This window comes from Amblyomma maculatum, chromosome 2 (genome assembly GCF_055883805.1).
Source record: "Amblyomma maculatum isolate TAMU_Amacu chromosome 2, ASM5588380v1, whole genome shotgun sequence".
Lineage (NCBI taxonomy): Eukaryota > Metazoa > Arthropoda > Arachnida > Ixodida > Ixodidae > Amblyomma > Amblyomma maculatum.
The window spans coordinates 210,889,338-210,906,408 of NC_139345.1; the positions used below are offsets into that span (position 1 = coordinate 210,889,338).

General features: G+C 45.6%; 1 protein-coding gene and 1 pseudogene across 4 annotated transcripts in view; both read left to right on the top strand.

The window, feature by feature from the left end:
* Positions 1-2,421, top strand: part of LOC146201212 (uncharacterized) — a 90,679-nt pseudogene extending 88,258 nt beyond the window's left edge.
* The window catches only part of LOC146201211 (telomere-associated protein RIF1-like), a 310,221-nt gene that overhangs the window by 151,686 nt on the left and 141,464 nt on the right, over positions 1-17,071 (top strand). For all 4 annotated transcript variants that reach the window (XM_084595678.1, XM_084595679.1, XM_084595681.1 and 1 more), the window contains exons 21-22: positions 8,987-9,204; positions 14,540-14,621. In XM_084595678.1, the coding sequence (XP_084451804.1) occupies positions 8,987-9,204; positions 14,540-14,621 (300 nt within the window). The remainder of the gene's footprint in view (positions 1-8,986; positions 9,205-14,539; positions 14,622-17,071) is intronic.

Genomic DNA, 17,071 nt, shown 5'->3' on the forward strand with positions numbered 1-17,071 from the left:
GGAGCCACTCTCTCTGAAGCCAACCTCAGCCGATGCAATCCAATCCGATTTTGGCGCTTTGTTATTGTGGTTGACGGCATTGCTTTTTTACATCGGTTTTGCACCCGACTTGTTGCGGCTGAAGCATCCGACTGCAAAGAAAACGCCTGGGAAATGCAAATTTCAAGGCACGTGGTTTCGCAACGACGCTTACAAAGACTGGATTGCACCAGACGCAAGCCTTGCAGCTAGAACTTCGATATCACCACCATGGGCTGAGTCGGCATTAAAGAGCCATATGAAGAGTGTCAAGCATGCTGTGTCATGAAGATTGCAGCCAACAGCTCGGTGCGAAATTATTTAGTTCTAAGTACGAGCCAACAGTCAGCTGTCCCGCCTCCTTTGCAGTCGCGAAAGCTAGACGATGCTTGTAAGACACACGAGCTGGTGACAAACGCAGAAATTCTGTGGACTTTGAAGATAGTCACATCGCATTTCTCGTAGCGGTCATCATCGGAAGCAGGCCGGCTATTCTAGCGTATGTTCCCGGACAGTGACGTGGCCAAAGCATTTTCTAGCGGAGAGAAAAAGTGTGCTTACATGACATGCCATGGTCTGAGGCCCTTCTTTTCGTCTGCTTTGCAGCGGGAGATAAAAGATTGGGATTACTACGTGGTACTCTTCGACAAGTCCACGAACGACTATCTCCAGCGGAAACAGATGGATGTTCAAAACCGGTTTTGGAATTCGTCTCAGAAGATGGCAACGAGGTACTATACCTCTGTGTTTATGGGGCACTCGACATCCGATGACATTCAAGGAAAGCTGCTGAGTGCGCTCGAGCCTTTTCCTCATGAGGAAATTCTTCAATTCTAATGGATGGTCCCAATGTTAACCTTAAGTTAATAAAGAATTTCCAAGAGCATCTGTATCATGCGTGCCAAGTTCAATGTCTGGACATTGGGACCTGTGGCCTTCATACCATGCACAACGCCTACAGGGCAGGTGTTAAAGCAAGTAAGTGGAGAGTTGACTGTTTGCTCTCCAGTCAGAGCACGCTTTTCCATGGTTCTCCTGCAAGGAGGGAAAACTGCTCAGCAGTTACCGGCCAGGAGGCTTTTCCCCCGAACTTTGTTGCACACCGGTGGTTGGAGAATGTCCCTGTGATAGAGAGAGCCTTGCTATTGTGGTGTGATATTAAGAAGTTTATTGCAGCTGTAAAGAAGGAAATAAGCCCCTCAAAATGTGGATCATTTCACAACTTGTGCAAGTTTGCCAGTGATGTATTGCTGCAAGCAAAGCTTCACTTTGCACTAGATGTGGCCATGACTCTCAAGCCATTACTCACTGAGTACCGAACGGATCAGCCCATGGTGTTCTTTCTTGTAAGGGACTTGGAAACAGTAGTCAGGAAGCTACTGACGAAGTTTGTGAAGTGTTCGGTCTTGTCTTCAGCAAAATGAGTCACAGGTCCTCTGACGGTGGACATTGAAAGCACCGAGAACCACACTTCGCTTGAAAAGGTGGATGTAGGCCATGCCGCTGAACAGACTATCAGGAAAACTAAATTAATCCAAAAGGATGTGTTCCAGTTCCGCATGGAATGCAAACACTTCTTGATCAGTGTGACAAAGAAGGGGCTTGAGAGAAGTCCACTGAGATTCTCAACCGTTAGGAGTTTGTCCTCTCTGGACCCACTACAAATGTGTACTAAACCAGATGAGTGCCTGGCCAGCTTCAGAAGAGTATTGGATGCCCTCATTACAGCAGGCAGGATGTCTGAGCACCAAAGAGACACCGTACTGAGGGAGTACACTTGAGTTCCTGCAGGAAGAGATGCATAACTTGCGAGTGTTTTAGAAGGATTTAAACAGGCTGGATGAGTTCTTGTCTGAGCTGATGAAGTTTAATTCATCATATGGGGAACCCTGGAAAGCTGTCAAGCTTTTGCTTGTGCTCAGCCACGGGCAGGCCACTGTGGAGCGAGCGTTTAGTGTGAACCGCCAGGTTGCCGTAGAAATCCTGAAAGACCTCTCGTATATTTCACAACATATTGTATGTGACACTGTGGACAAGGCAGGGGGCGTTCTTAGCGTCCCTATTACGAAAGACCTGAGGACTGCTGTATCAGCTGCCCGGCAGCAGTATGCTGCATACCTGGAGACAGTAAAAAAGAAGTAATGTGATGATGTCCGAGAATCAAAGAGGCACTGCATCCACGAAGAGATCGACGCGATAAAAAAAAAAAAGAAAAAGAAACTCGAGGCAACAATAGCTGACCTCCAGGCTTCAGCAGATACGTATGCTGAAAAGGCAGAGGCAGCTAATGATCTGACGTACATTGTCAGATCCGATCGTCTGAGGAAGGCTGCACGAAGCAAGACTGAGGAACTGTGTAGCCTCAACGAGAAGATTCAGGAAAAGCGACAGGAGCTCCCCTAAAGTTGCCATTAGCAGTTTTGCAGAATGGATTGCTCTTCGTCATTGGTGCAGTGCATTACTGGGTGTTTTTCAATACGGAACATTTTTAAAAATTATATTGGCTTAATGCAATACTGGCTTTATTATGTTGGCTTAGTACGATGTTGGCTTAGTGCAATTCAAGCTGTTCCTTGAAATGTATCTTTTTCGATTTTGTTCAGTAAAGTTGGTACCCGATATTGAAAACTGCTGTACGTAGCATTGTGTTGAGTCCTTGAAAATGCTTCAACTGGGCCTTGAAATTCCTTGATTATCCTTGAATTTGCCCGTTTTGAATCTGTATGAACCCTGCCTTGACTTTCGTCCCTTGCAGTCTCGCGAATGGCTGCCCTGTAACTTTCCCACTTCACTCGATCCGCGTGTTGTCATGGCAACAAAAGCAGCAGCCACATGGCGCCTCGTCCTAGTGCTCTTTTCCTATAACGCTGAAACTTCACAGAAATTTTCAGCTTTTTCTGTTGATGTCAAATCCGCAAAAGTTTTCCTCCTGCGACACTTTGCTCAAGAGCTATTAGAAATTTATTAGAAAATTACTGGCATTGTCTGTTCAAACAATAAGGGAAAAAAAATGCTAATCGGAAATTAATTTGTAATATACAGGTGGATACTATAAAGTGTAAGGAATGTAACGTTGGAAGCAGTTTTCGAATAAGCTAATATTAGAGATTTAGCAGCTCGTTGAACTTGGCACTCACAGCCATAGCAACCATATAATAATTTCAAGGTAGAATAAGCAAACTCTAAAGATGAAAATAAAAAAAATGTGTTTCCAACATTGCTTGCATCATAATTTCAGCATCACAGTACAAAAGAGATTATAGCTCCAGCTACTATAGTTACTGTGACATCCTTTGAACAAATTTTAGTTCAGCAGAAAACTCAGTTTTGAGACAGATCCAGACAACGCACCAAAATAATTTTGATGATTGAAAGTGAGATATATTTGCACGGGAACATTAACAAAAGCCTTATAAGCCCCAGACAAAAAAACTGCAATGTTTTCTGAATTGCTCACATTCAGTTCGGCGTACTATAGCTTTTGAACCGACTGGATGCACTTGTGTTGTCGGTTGCATGACTGGCAGCAGGCGGCAGCTTGTTTTTCACATTAGCCTGCCATCATGCTGGCTAACATTCATTTTTTAACATATCAAAGCAGCTTGGGGATTGCAAGTAGCCTGCATCGCACACGTCGCAGAAACATCCACAACGAAAGTGTTCTGTTTTTGAGTGCTCGCAAAGCGCGGTGAACTCTTGTCTTGCCACCGACTTCGCGCATGAAATGCAATTTCAATGCAAGCTCGTATGATGCAATTTCAACACAAGCTCGTATTACCGCTCGTCTCCAATTAATTTTAGAGCATCACAACACAGCTTGCCGCCCGCAAGTGAAGCAAGTAAATAGTTCGCGGAATATAACATTTTGCTGTCCATGGAAAAAGGGGTGGTCTTTGGGTCGTGTCATTAATATATTTATTTTTCTTTAACAAAACTTGCTTTGTACAGGAATGTCCAGTATAAAATTTTAGAGGAGGAACACCTCTTAACAATGGTATTAGTGACAATCAACATATTTGTAAGTGATACAAAAAGAACTGTCAGCAAAAAATTATAGGGGAAAAAAAAACACATGAAAGCATCGAAGTTTCTTGACACAAATAAAAAATAACAATTTTTCAAAATATACGTTTTTTACAACAGGAACTAATGCAACATTGCAGCAGATTCTAGTTTTCTGTGTACAGTATGCGCTGAGTTATTAAAGAAAACAGTAGTTGAGGTCACCGAGGTCGACCCCTGGCTGTCTTGTAGCAGAAACCACGACTCACTGCGCTGTCGGCGGCAAGCAGTACTGTCCAAAAGACATGTCATCCTGCAGATAACAGTTGTGATCTTCAGAACTGTGATCTCTTCCGATCAACGCGCACCAAAAGGGAAACTTTTCAGGGCAAAAGCGAAACTTATAGGGGCATGTTCTGCTTATGTTTGACGTAGTTTCATTGTCAGTGCTAAAGTCTGAAGAGCAGACTTCGTCTTCCGAGTCATCACTGCTGCTGTCGGCATCCAAAAACGAGCTCTCCGATGCATCAACTTCTGCGGAAGCATGCTGTTTTCATGCAGCAGGAGCGCGTGACATCGGCGCCATGATGTAAAAAAGGAGCACCAGTCACCTATCTCCGGAGACTATTTGGACGTGCGCGGCACGGCGGAAAAAATAAAAGCAAAACTGAAAGAAGAGTTCCTCTATTTCCCACTGGATGATGCGAGTTGTCATGAAGTGCTTCGAAAGGGGGAAAATTTGAATCGTGAAATCATCGATAGCGGACTATCAATGGGAATTCGCAACTTTCACGGGCTATAGGCGGCGCCACTAGAAATCCAATATGGCTGCCCTTGAGGGGATCCGGCTATCACGCTTCAAGTGCGTTGTGCTGGGCTACATTTTCTGAAGCTGCATTAAAATACTCACGCGAGTTTTCTGTGGTGCGAAGGTATGCACGGTATTGTCAATCAGCTTACAAGCCCGTTGTGAGCATGCTGTGCAGGCGTGCGATACAAAGGACCCCTCGAGTGTGGCTGGTCAGGTATGTGAAACATCCTGCTGCCGACTTGTTGTGCAGCAAGCACGACAGATTCCCAGGCGACTAATGCTACGGAGAAACGTTCGATGCAGACAGAATAATTATGAATATAAATAAAAGTTTCAACTTCTATTCAGGGATCATGGGCACTCGCGAACTTCAGCATTTCAGGATGTCGCGCTGTGCATTCACGTGCATGGCACAGGCATGCCGAGTGGCCAACCCTACATTCTACATGGCCTAATTTTTTCCTTTACTTCAAAATATATGCCATCGCATCGAAGTACCTACTATGCCTAGTTTGGGCACAAGAGAACATCACTGCAAGGTAATAATTATGGTCTACTGTGATCACTATAACCAGCATTTTTTTTTTGCAGCACCTCTGATAATGATTAACTCGCAAGTGATGACCCAGTGCTGACACAAACATTTTTTGGGGAACAGCTACTTGACAAGCAAGACAGCTAGAGCTCCGGCTTCAAGCCGCATATGGACTGCGACTGTATGCTCTGTAACGTTAAATATAAGCTCCTTCAAACGTTAGTGTGACAGCGGCTGATTGAAAACACTGCATTCACTCAATTTCTCAAACATGTGTGGGCCATCAACTTTTTTTTTTTTCTTTTTTTTTTTTACGCAAGCTTGCCATAAGGCATATTATAGAAACTCATGTATGTAAATTACTTTCCGTAAGGAACCGCAGCAGGCTTCCGCTCTTATCGTTGTCGGTGAGCCAGTTAGAGAAGTCCTCTTCTCTTGTTGTGTTTAGTCCCACTTCCCACAGAATCTGTGTCCTTGATGCCCTTTTCCCTGCACAAGTCCACAGCAGGTGGCGAACATCCACTTCTTCAGCTGGTGTGGAACACTTCGCGCATGTCGTTGGTCCGATGTCTGCTTGCGATTCCCATCGGCATTTTACCGACGGGGTAAGGGCCGCCCCAGCTCTTATCCTTCTAAGGGAAACCTCCTCCAATCTCGTTAAGTTACGAGGGAGTGGGAATGTACACGGGGGAATGAGGGCATGTGTACTTTTCCTTAAAGAGGATGCTAAGATGGGAACAGCGGAGCGGGCATCAAAAGGGAGCCTGGTGGGGGGCGCATTAGTGTTTGGAACTTCGTGTGTGAGGTGGTCAACTTTTCTCTGCTCAGCGTTCTCAACATTGTCTTGTGTCCAATGTATCTGGATGCTTATCTTTGTTTTTTTATTGAGTGCATGGATTTCCTGGGTAACACATAGCGTCTTCGTCACTTTCTTCAGTTGTTTTATGGCGGCTAAGGAGTCTGTATAGATGTGGGCTTCTGTTGGGCCATCAACTGGTTGGCAATAAAAAATTTTATCATCTCGTATGGCTCGCAACTTATGCCTGTCAAACATCTATCAGAAATGCGCAATGAAAACCGTCATAGCTTTAGTCGCAGTCTTTCTTTTTTTTTTTTTGCGAAACTTTGTTCTGCTCATAGTTTAGAGCATCAAGAAAAAGCGTACTGTAACTAAGAGGGTGTTTCTTCGTCGAGCAGGATTTATCGCAGTTCTTTTCACAGTAAAGTAACCGTCCTGATCTTGCCGAGATATTAATTAACTTAATTATCCTCTCCTTCCTGGGCATATAATCTGGAGTCAAGATGTGCAAGTTTATCCTGCCTTTGACCGTACAGTCAGAACACATCGGTCTCTAGAAGAGTCGACTGCTTTTATGCTTTCCCATCGTACTGCGTGCCCCAAACACCAAAATAGAAGTTATATAATTAATCTATTATCATGGCTGCGAGTCAAAGCCAACTCAAAAAGCAGTTACACACTACAGGCTGCTCGACCGAACTCCACGCTAAAAGTTCCGTGGGAGATGCAGCACCAAGCTGGAGAAGCATGAGCCATTCTCCGAGTATCCCCCCAAGGGCGGTACCGGAAGTGGCTGCGTGGCGGCAGCACTGTACGTAAAGTTGCGAATAGACGCGGACAAGAAAGTGTTAAATTCACAATGGAGAATGAAGTTCTGCTGGGTGGTCGAGTACAACATCTGCCTTGTCTTGTCTGTCTGTCTTGTCTGCCGCTGTTCAGTTTCTCTGGGCTGCAGAAATGCTGTGTCGTGGTATATGCAGCTGCTGCTGGAGCTACTTTCGCATAGAAAGGAAACCAGCGAAATCAGATGCAGGACAAGACAGGACAAGAGCAAAGAAGGCACACACCACAATGCTGGGCTGATTTATTCTAATGAAGAAATGCTCATATTAAAAAAAAATTTCCTGCGTGCACACCCTACACCTTGCTGCGCGCACAAATAAAGACTTCGCTGATTTTGCTGGTTTCCTTTTTATGCAGTATTAGCCAACTAGCTCAGCAGCTTACACTCCTGAGCTACTCTCGGCCACCGGGCACATTGGGCCTACCATGGTGGGTTTGATGCCACAGTTACTGGACACAAGTTCATCTTGTGCATCCTATAATGTTTTCGGCGTGAAATTTTCAATTCATAAATGATTCGCTTTCCTACCAAACTTGTTTCTGGGGTGAAGTTTCACCGCTGGTTGATGCATCTCATACTGCTTCAATCACAGCACAAAAACAAAATGACACTGCCCCTCATGCTGGGCTGCAACAAAGTGCGTCATGCAGACGATGGAGGCCTATTCAGCTAATTGGGTAGTGCCCTCGCGTCACATGGCCCGAGTAATGAATAGGATTGTGCATTTGGACATTTTTTTGTTTCATTCTTTTCTTTGGCAAATAAATGGGCGAGAATGGTGGTGGAGGTAATTTTAAGGGGTAAAGCTGCTCGTTCAATCAAGACTAAGATGGCTTCAATAGCATGCATAGAACAGGAGCTGCACACCACGAAAAAATTGCCATTTTGGCATCGATATCAGTTTAAATTCGGTCAACAGTGACAATATGAATTGTTCTAGTGGGCAAAATACTGAACTTAGAACTGTGAAATTTTGCAGGAAGGTGCAGAACTGGCTGCAAACTCGAAAATAATGTTTTCGAGAAGTCGATTTTTTTCGCCGGTTTTTCAGCTTCTAAGACCTGTGTTCTCCTTTAAGGCCGATTCACTCGACGGATTAACCATCTGCGAGGGAGTAACACATCATGTGACGTCAATGGCTTCGCCTCATCCGCGGGTGACGAACGACACACCGGAGCCGCCTCGGACGTGGAGCCACACTGCTCCTTACGGCTCCTAGGGGGCCTCAATGGCTGGGGAGGCAAGAGCATCGACGCACCCTTTTGTTGACACTACAAAAGCGACCCCACTACGTTAAAGCTGATACAAAAATACTGTTGTTGCCTTACTTAGAAGGTGTAGTTCTGCTAGAAAAATAGCACACAACCGCCATATTTTGACGGAAAACGTGCACCAGTTTTTGGCTTGCGAAAGATGCGCTGTCCGCGGACAAGGCAGAGCTAGTGACGTCGGGTAACGTGGTGCTCGTCCGCTTGCAGTCTCCAGCAATTTCATCCGTTGTGTGAATTGGCCTTTAAATGAATATCTGATATTCATTTTCAGATATTTGCAAACCTCTAGTTATAGCCGCTATTTTGCTGCAAGTGGCTTTGCTATCACCAGGCTAGATTATCTATTGTTCTGGCCCCGCTGGGGTGGCGCAGTGGTTAGGGCGCTTGACTACTGTTCCCAAGGACGCGGGATCGAATCCTGGCCTCGGTGGCCGCTTTTCGATGGAGGCGAAAAGCAAAGCGCCCCTGTGCTGTGCGATGTCAGTGCACGTTAAAGAACCCCAGGTGGTCGAAATTTCCGGAGTCCTCCACTACGCCGTCTCTCATAGCCCGAGTCGCTTTGGGACGTTAAACCCCCAAAACCAACCAACCATCTATTGTTCTGATGTGTACTTTTTTGGAAGATTGTATGAAGGTACATTAGGAGAGATTTTATTTTTCCAGGGATGGGGGAGTCCAGTATAGATTCTTCTTTTCCCTGGTGCAGGTGGCGGAGCCCGTGTGGGTGTCCCTGTGTGGGGCGCTGGTGTCCCAGTGCCAAGCTGCAGGGCTTCCCGATGAGCAGTCTCTCCTGGATGCACTGGCACCGATGCTCGAGGCGGCTCTTGGGCGGCGCACACGAGGTCCAGTGCACGACCGCACTGTCCACCTGTGGCACACACTGTTTTCTCAACGCCCTAACTTGCAGGTGCCACCCCGTCTCAGGTGCGTCCTGCTTCATTTCATGGCAGTTCCCCCTTCATGTCTCGCAGGAACAAATGGACTAAATGTTTCATTGCCAGCATACATACTTCATTATCGCAAACCATGCATACTGTCACATTTTGTTGCTGCACACCCTTGGTGCACGCCTGCCAATCCTCCAGAGTCCACAGCACAGGGGCTGGGGTTGAACACCTGATGCAGTGAACATCAATCCTGTTATCACAGTAAAAGCATTGTCAATTCAGACTTCAAAGGAGGGATAAGGAGTCTGAGTATTGGTATGTTAAGTTATTGAATAATCAGTACCACCAAAAACCACTGTCATGAAAGTAAATACTGACCAATGGAGCAAGGACATGATCACACGAAAAAAAGAGGGATAGAAAGGTGCTCTTTCTATCCCCCTTCCTTTTTTGGGATCGTGTGCTTGCTCCGTTCCGTTGGTCAGTATGAACCAACTAGCCCTACTGGAAGTATTTCTACAATGAAAGTGAAGTCTATTTGGTGAAAACCCGGGCGCTGAAATTGTCTTGTGCTTTTAAAGGAGCATAGGCACCATATTCCGATTGCATTTCTCTTTTTTGATACACAAGACATTAGTGTACATGGATCACCACTTGGTTTCCACTATGAATGGTTACAGTAAGTGGGGCTGTATGTCTGTGTCGGGTGGTCTTTCAGATAGTGTGGCAGCCAGCCTGTGTGCTAATGAGTATGTGTGGGTTAATAGAAAAAGAAACTAAGGGATCAGGGATTAAGCGAGTAGTGAAGTGCATGTACGGAAATGAGGATATGCAAAAGAGCGCAAGCAGACAGGAGCCATTAATAACTGTCATGTCAGGCCTCTTAAGGGGGGACACAACTCTTTGCGGCCGAGAATCAGTCTAAAAATCGAATATTTTATTTCTTCATTTTTGCAGTCCTGAGATGTTTCCGCAACTATCTGCAAATTTTGGTTGAAAAATACTGCCTAATTCGCACGATACTGCGTTCCAAAAATGTGAATCTGAACATTTGGCTGGCTCTTTAAATTGAGGTCAAATCACGCTGAGTTTTGATTAGCCGCAGATCGATAAATGCGCGCTCCACAGGCATCATTTTAGTCTCGTTCGAAAGATCATGATTCAGGCTATTCTCATGTCACAATCGGCGTTTGTGAGCAAACATCCGAAGTGGAAAACAAAAGGACAAATTTGCGCGGAACACACGCTGCTATTGGGCTCCGAAAGCATGCAACACAAATGACCACTTTCGGTTGGCTGCCCGCGTCGACTTTTTGCGGCCTGGCGCCATTTTGAAAAGGTCGTGCAGGGCTAGCTGGCTTAGCGACGTCCCGTCGTCACGACCACGGCGTAAAACGGGGATAATTTATGTTTACGTTTGTGCGTCATTCTGGCCCAGAAATCGAAGAAAGGTAGAGATAAGAGATCCAATTGTCTGCTATCAGCGATGAGGCTCCGCGATTGGCCCATAGGAGGGCGAAGATAGGAGAGCAAAGACAGGAGAGCCGGGACAGGAGAGCCGGGACAGGAGAGCGGGGGCAGGAGAAAAAGTGATACCTAAGCAGTTTTCATGGCCGCGACAGATCGAGCACTCAGAAAAGTTATTGGCACGGTGACAGCGGTGATCGCGAAACAGCGTCACGCGCAGCATGCGGAATCGCAAACTTTCTCAAAATAAATTTGCTTTTGAGTTGCAGGGACAATTATCTTGATGGGAAACGGTGCATTCACACCAGAAACCAGTCGTAACTCATTTTATCGAGTTACTGTGAGCCTTGGTAATTCAAACATATGCCCGAAACGTTTCTCGCCGATTTCGCAAAATTGAATTTTAGACAGTCACCAGATCAATATTTCTGGCCCTGCTCTTGCTAGTTATTTTCTTTAAACTTAACCTCATGTATCTTTTGACATCAAGGTAAATGTAATAACCATACGGGAAAATTTACTGAAAAGATTGTCTTGGCACCAAAATAGACCTTTCCTTTGAGTTTTTTTTTTTTTTATGGTGTACTTCGGCTCAAATTGGTATAACACATTATTTTTAATTTACTTTTCAACCATTTCTCATCATATTGATATGTCAAATCTTGCCATAATTTAAATCTACATGTTCTGACATGTTTTTCCTTGTTTTCTCGAAACAGCATTTTTGGGGGTGCTGCAATTTTTGAGGAGCGATATCTCTTGAACTATTTGTGCTATTGCTTTCATTTTTTCATTGCTGCAAAGATACTTTCTTGAAGAGTGCAGTAAGACTGAAATATATGCAATTATGATGAGGCAACATTTACAAAACTAATTATTCATAATGGGTGTCAAATCGAGCTTTTCCACAGAAATGTTTGATGTACTGTAACACAAGTTCAAATTAATCTAGCACCTCCATTCTTGGTTAGTAGAATCTCGATGATACGATTACAGCTGGTACGAATTTCGGGATGATACGAATTTTAAGAATGCTTTGAACAGACTACATTGTATAGAATACGATTCAGGGTGATACGAAGAATTTCTGAACCCGCCGCGGTTGATACGAACGTGCAAACCAGTCGCGCATGCGAGCGGGCCGGCAAGGCTGGCCTCAAGAGGGTAACATAACCGCGGCCGCCGATAACTCCTCTTCCCCCCCCCCCCCCCTTGCTGCGAATGATACGAACGAACGTTGTACAAACGCACAAAGTCGCCAAGCAGCTCAGCGTAAGAGCTCACAGGGAGAGGGTACCCACTGCGGCCGTTGCCTCTCCTCTCCAACCCCCCATCACCCCACTAGCCACCCTACCCCCACCTCCATTTCGTAGCAAACCGACGAACACTAGACAAGGACGGCCAAGGCGAGGCACGTGCCAAGTCGTGTACGTCACTCATTCGCTGGCAGCTCATTGGTCTATCGAAAAGTTGTCTCGCCAGCTGTTCCCAGGAGGCCTGTGACGCTGGCTGCCCCTGCATAGTTCACCTTGAGGCTTGGTAGGTCTCCGTTCGCCACTTCTTTCTGTCGTTCGCTGTGACGTGAAGTGCCCAAACGTTAGAAAGACGCAAGCGTTCGCTGCTGCCGAAATGTCACGGAAGCGTAAAGCCCCTTCTTTTAAGGAAAAGCTTGAAGTGCTGAAGAGGGTTGACGAAAACCCTAAGAAGAAGCGTGTCGACTTAGCAAAAGAGCTAGGGTTGGCACCGTCGACGCTCTGCACCATTGTTGGGCAGCGAGATGCCATCTTGAAGAATGTGCAGCACTTCGGTGCGAACGTGAAGCAGGCTGAAACAGCGACCCATGTCAAGCTGGAAGAGGTTCTGCTGACTTGGTTCCGCGAAGTAACAGCGGCCGGCGTCAACGTGGACGGCAAGGTGCTACACGAAAAAGCCGACACCGTCGCGCTTTCGCTTGGAATTGAAAATTTCCAAGCGTCTGAGGGATGGCTGCACCGGTTTAAGGAGCGGCACGGACTTGTCTACCGGGTCGTCTCCGGGGAAGGCAAGAAAGTGGACCAGTCAGCTGTAGATGAGTGGCTGAACACGCTGCCGGCGCTGATTTCAGTGTAGGCGCCACGCGACATACTTAATGCCGACTAGGCGGGCCTCTTTTTCAACCTTCAACCGGAAAGAAGTTTGTGCGTAAAGGCCAGGCATGCCAGGGCGGCCAGAAAAGCAAGGAGAGAGTAACAGTACTCTTTTGCTGCAACTCGGATGGATCCGAGAAACTCCAGCTTACCGTCATCGGTAAGTCGAAGAAACCGAGGTGTTTCCGATCGGCGGAGCGTTTGCCTGTCTTTTACAAAGGTGACCGAAAGGCGTGGATAACTGGAGATTTTTTCCGAGAGTTCTTGACAAGCCTTGATCGGAAAATGGCGTCAAGAAACCGGAAAATTTTGCTTTTCATGGACCAGTGCTCTGCCCACCCAAAGGAAATGACATTCAATGACGTGAAAGTCAGGTTCCTGCCGGCGAACACTACCAGCCATCTTCAGCCACTGGACGCTGGGATAATTAGAAATGTGAAACATCATTTCAAAGGACTTCTAGTGAGGCGTCTGCTGGCGAAAATTGATCGTAAAGAAGCAAACTTGCGGATCAGTCTCTTAGATGCTTTGCACTTTCTAGCCATGTCGTGGGATAGTGTAACTTCAGACACAATCTCGAACTGTTTTGGAAAGTGCGGATTTGCCATCGGACTTGATGCGGCTTCAGCAGGAGATTGTCAAGCGCCAGATGAAGACCTCACGATTGATGGCTGGGACAATCTGGAAACTGAAGCTTCGGCTCGGGACTTACTTACCGCGGACGACAACGTCGCGACCTGTGGGCTGAGGTCTATTGAAGACTTGGTCAACGAAGCGAATGATTGCGGAAATGAGCCTGACAGCGATGGTGACGCTGAGGACGAGTGTGATCAGCCGCCGTCAACGGCAGATACTCTTCACGCTTTGGACGTTCTGCGCCGCACTGTAAGTGCCAGCTGCGTGAGCGACGAAACCGCCGCACGGTTTTATGCCTTTCAGGCGGAGCTTGTCCGCGACATCAACAGCAAAAAAGTGCAGACAAGCATTACGGACTTTTTCGGCCGCAAGTAGTTTGCCATATTAAAGTTTCGTTCATTTTCAATTGATTCCCATGTGGAAGTTGACTTGTTTTGGATCATACGATTTCGGGATGATACGAATATTTTGCGTGCTCCCTTGGAATCCGTATCATCGAGATTCTACTGTAGCTGCACTCTGTGATATTTCTAGATAATTTATGCAGGCTGATTTTCATCATGCCCTTGTGTGTTTAGTAATTAGCTCACCTCCAAATGAAGAACATTAGTTAGGCAAAATTCTTAAAACTATGCACTCTACAAAAGAAACAATTATATATTTAAAATCAGCATGTCATAATACATAAGTGATGCAAGTTTCATCCAAATCGGTCCATAGATAAGAAAAAATGTATTTTTTTTCTTCCTGCCTAGGTTTCCAAACCTAATGCTATGAAACCTATAGCATGCATTTTAGCAAGTTCTAGGCTACAAAATTGCTTGAAGCTCATGACAGAAGTCTTGCATGACATATTGCATAATATCTCAAGGAATTCACACGAAATAAAATAGAATATTTCAAGCCAGCTCAAGAAGACTGCAAATGAATATGTTTCCCGAATATTTCTAACTGATTTATTGAAAATCTTTTATCTTAGGCTGAGTGCATTTTTGAATGAGTAGTCCCCACGAGTGCTTGCATAATGAAAGGTTCAGGTCTCTAGTTGAATACCCATCGGGTGAGTGGGCAGTTAGGCTGGAGGATCTCGACAAAGGATTGGTGGCCAGATCCTTCAAAGGGGGCTGGAATTTTGTGTTGCAGGGATGTGCTGTGCAAGGCAAAGTTGCTGCCTGACTTGGAGTCTGAAGGGCTGGCCTTCTCCATGGCAGTGTCTGCGTCCCAGGTTGGTGTCCTCCCATTTTTGTCCAGAAGTTTAAATGGCAATCTTCCCTTTACGCTCTTGGTCAGGGTTGTGTTTTTGGTCATTCCTGATGCACTAGAAGAAGAGGCATACAACAAGTATACTCGAAAGAAAAATAAAACGCAAGGAAGCTACTTACCAAGCAAGTTGTACAATGCATTCTGAAGTGTGGGCACCGTGCAGGAGTTACTTGCGCCGCTATGCGAGCACCTCTCGCCACGGGAAGGAGATGCTTATAGTGGCGGGTGCGCCTAGCCGCGTTGCGAAGACGTGACGGATCTGCTGTGCGTGGGTCACATCTGCCATTTGTTCTTTCTATTTGCGGCATTCTGTAGTCACAAATGAATTGCTAGATTGCAGTCACTGGGTTGCTGGGTTGCGCACACTTTCACTGGCCTGATAAAATATTTTTCATGTCCCCAAATAAGCTTTACGAAGCGAAGCGACGCTAAGTTTGGATTGCTGCTGTTCAATGAGCAGCGAGCTGTCAATCATGCCCGGATTTGCCGCGTCCAAATTTTCCATAAAGTGTTTTTCCCAAAAGAGGACGCACTACCTTACTTGCACTAGGGTGTTTCTGCGTAAGATCGAACAAAGGATGGTCGGTCGACCTTCTATATTTATTTCAAAACTTTATATTTTGGTGCCTGATGACTGGAAAGAAGAGACCTGCAGTTGGTTTTGCTGCTAAAAATTGTTCGAGGTACAGGGAATTAATAACAACAAAGAGGTGGAGTGCCGCGCTTATCCTCTTTGCTGTTTTGGCCAACTTTGGTTATGAATTACACAAAAAGATAAGTTTGCTAGCTGAAAACTGTCTGACTAAATATATTCATGCTTGTATTTGTATTCAGTTAATTTTCGCTTTTTTGGGTAGTGTAGATGTTTTCATACAATTTCTCAAATTTGGCCCAGGATACGAAGTTTTACATACTTGCAGGCCTTACCCAATAGTGCCAAGGGCAAAACTCACTACCAACATGAGATTCAGCCTCCCAGCAAGCACTTAGTTCTTACCACATGCGGAATTCGGTCATGAAGATCAAATATTATGTTTGAAATTCCCACTGTCGCTGCACTTTCCTGTACGGTAATTCTTAGCAACATCGATTGCTTGACGCAGCCTTCATCATCATGCCACTTGTGCAAAGGGCTCATGGGCGGTGGGATTTTTTGCAGGTCCGGAGTGTGCAATCATACGACACGTGGGTGACGTAGAGTCTAGATCTACATAGTATTATATGTCCCATGCAGTTGTTTCTTTTCCCTCTTTGAGAAAGGCGCGCAGCTCATTCAAAAGGCTCAATGTGCGGGAATGGAGTGACTGTCGACACTGTGCGTCCACAATTTTCGCTTTCATTATTTTTCTTCCAGTGGTTTGAAAGGGTGGCTGAAATCCACAGTGGGGCAGGGTGTCGTGAAGACTCTGCTTCTCCGCTGCTTTCAGAGATTGTGCGTTCGCTTTCCTCGTTCTAACATAGCTGAACCCCGTTATAAGAGACATGGATGTAACAGACAGTCTGGTATGAGAGACACCATTCACCCAAATGGTTGGCCACCCTATGACTTTCATTAATTGGACCTCTTTTATTTCTTTTTCACAGACATTGGATGTAGAAGACAACTGGTTATAAAGGACAAATTTGCTTTAAAGTTTGGTACTCAGTCCTGCTTGTAAAAGACATTTTAACATTAGATGCGGCCCCATCCATTGCCAGGTTCAATAGCAGCTACAGTGAAAATAAAAAAGAGAGAGACACCTTTGCCGTCATTATTATAATTTCAGCACACAAAGAGCAGGTGAATTAGCTATGAAATGACTAAAAGAAGCACCTGCAGTGGGAATGCAACGTAGAGAAGTTCTTAGGCTTGTCACGAAGAGCACAAGTGCAACTTAACATGTGAGCATCTGCATGAGCCTACCGGGAGCGCGCGTTGGGTTTTCCAATTAGTAGTTGGAGCTTTGCATCAAGAAGCACCATAGGTGTGGTGTCCATTAGTCTTAAGGGTACAGCGGAAATTGTCTATTACAGTCAACAACTGATTTTTCTGACTTTCAACGGACCACGAAAATGTCCGAAAAATCGGGCAATCCTAAAAAACAAATGTGCACCAAAAAAAGCTCAATATATTGCCTATTATTCACTTGGAGGCCGGAAAAAATCATGAATGCATTTCTGCACCACGCTTCGCTTCCGTGCTAGCAGGTCCGCCTGAATTTCGCTTGCATCATCTCAGCTTGTGTCGGCTGCGCTGCTGCAGGTGAGTCATCGTCGTCGTCGCTCTCAGGCTCCACAAGCACTGGCGAATAATTTCTACATCTGTAAGCCCAGCGCACAGTTCCAACTCGTGGTCCACGTCTGTAAACTCTGAAAACGAGACGGCCGATGGAATTTCTACACCAGCAGTGCGAAGGTCGTGAACGAGCTGCT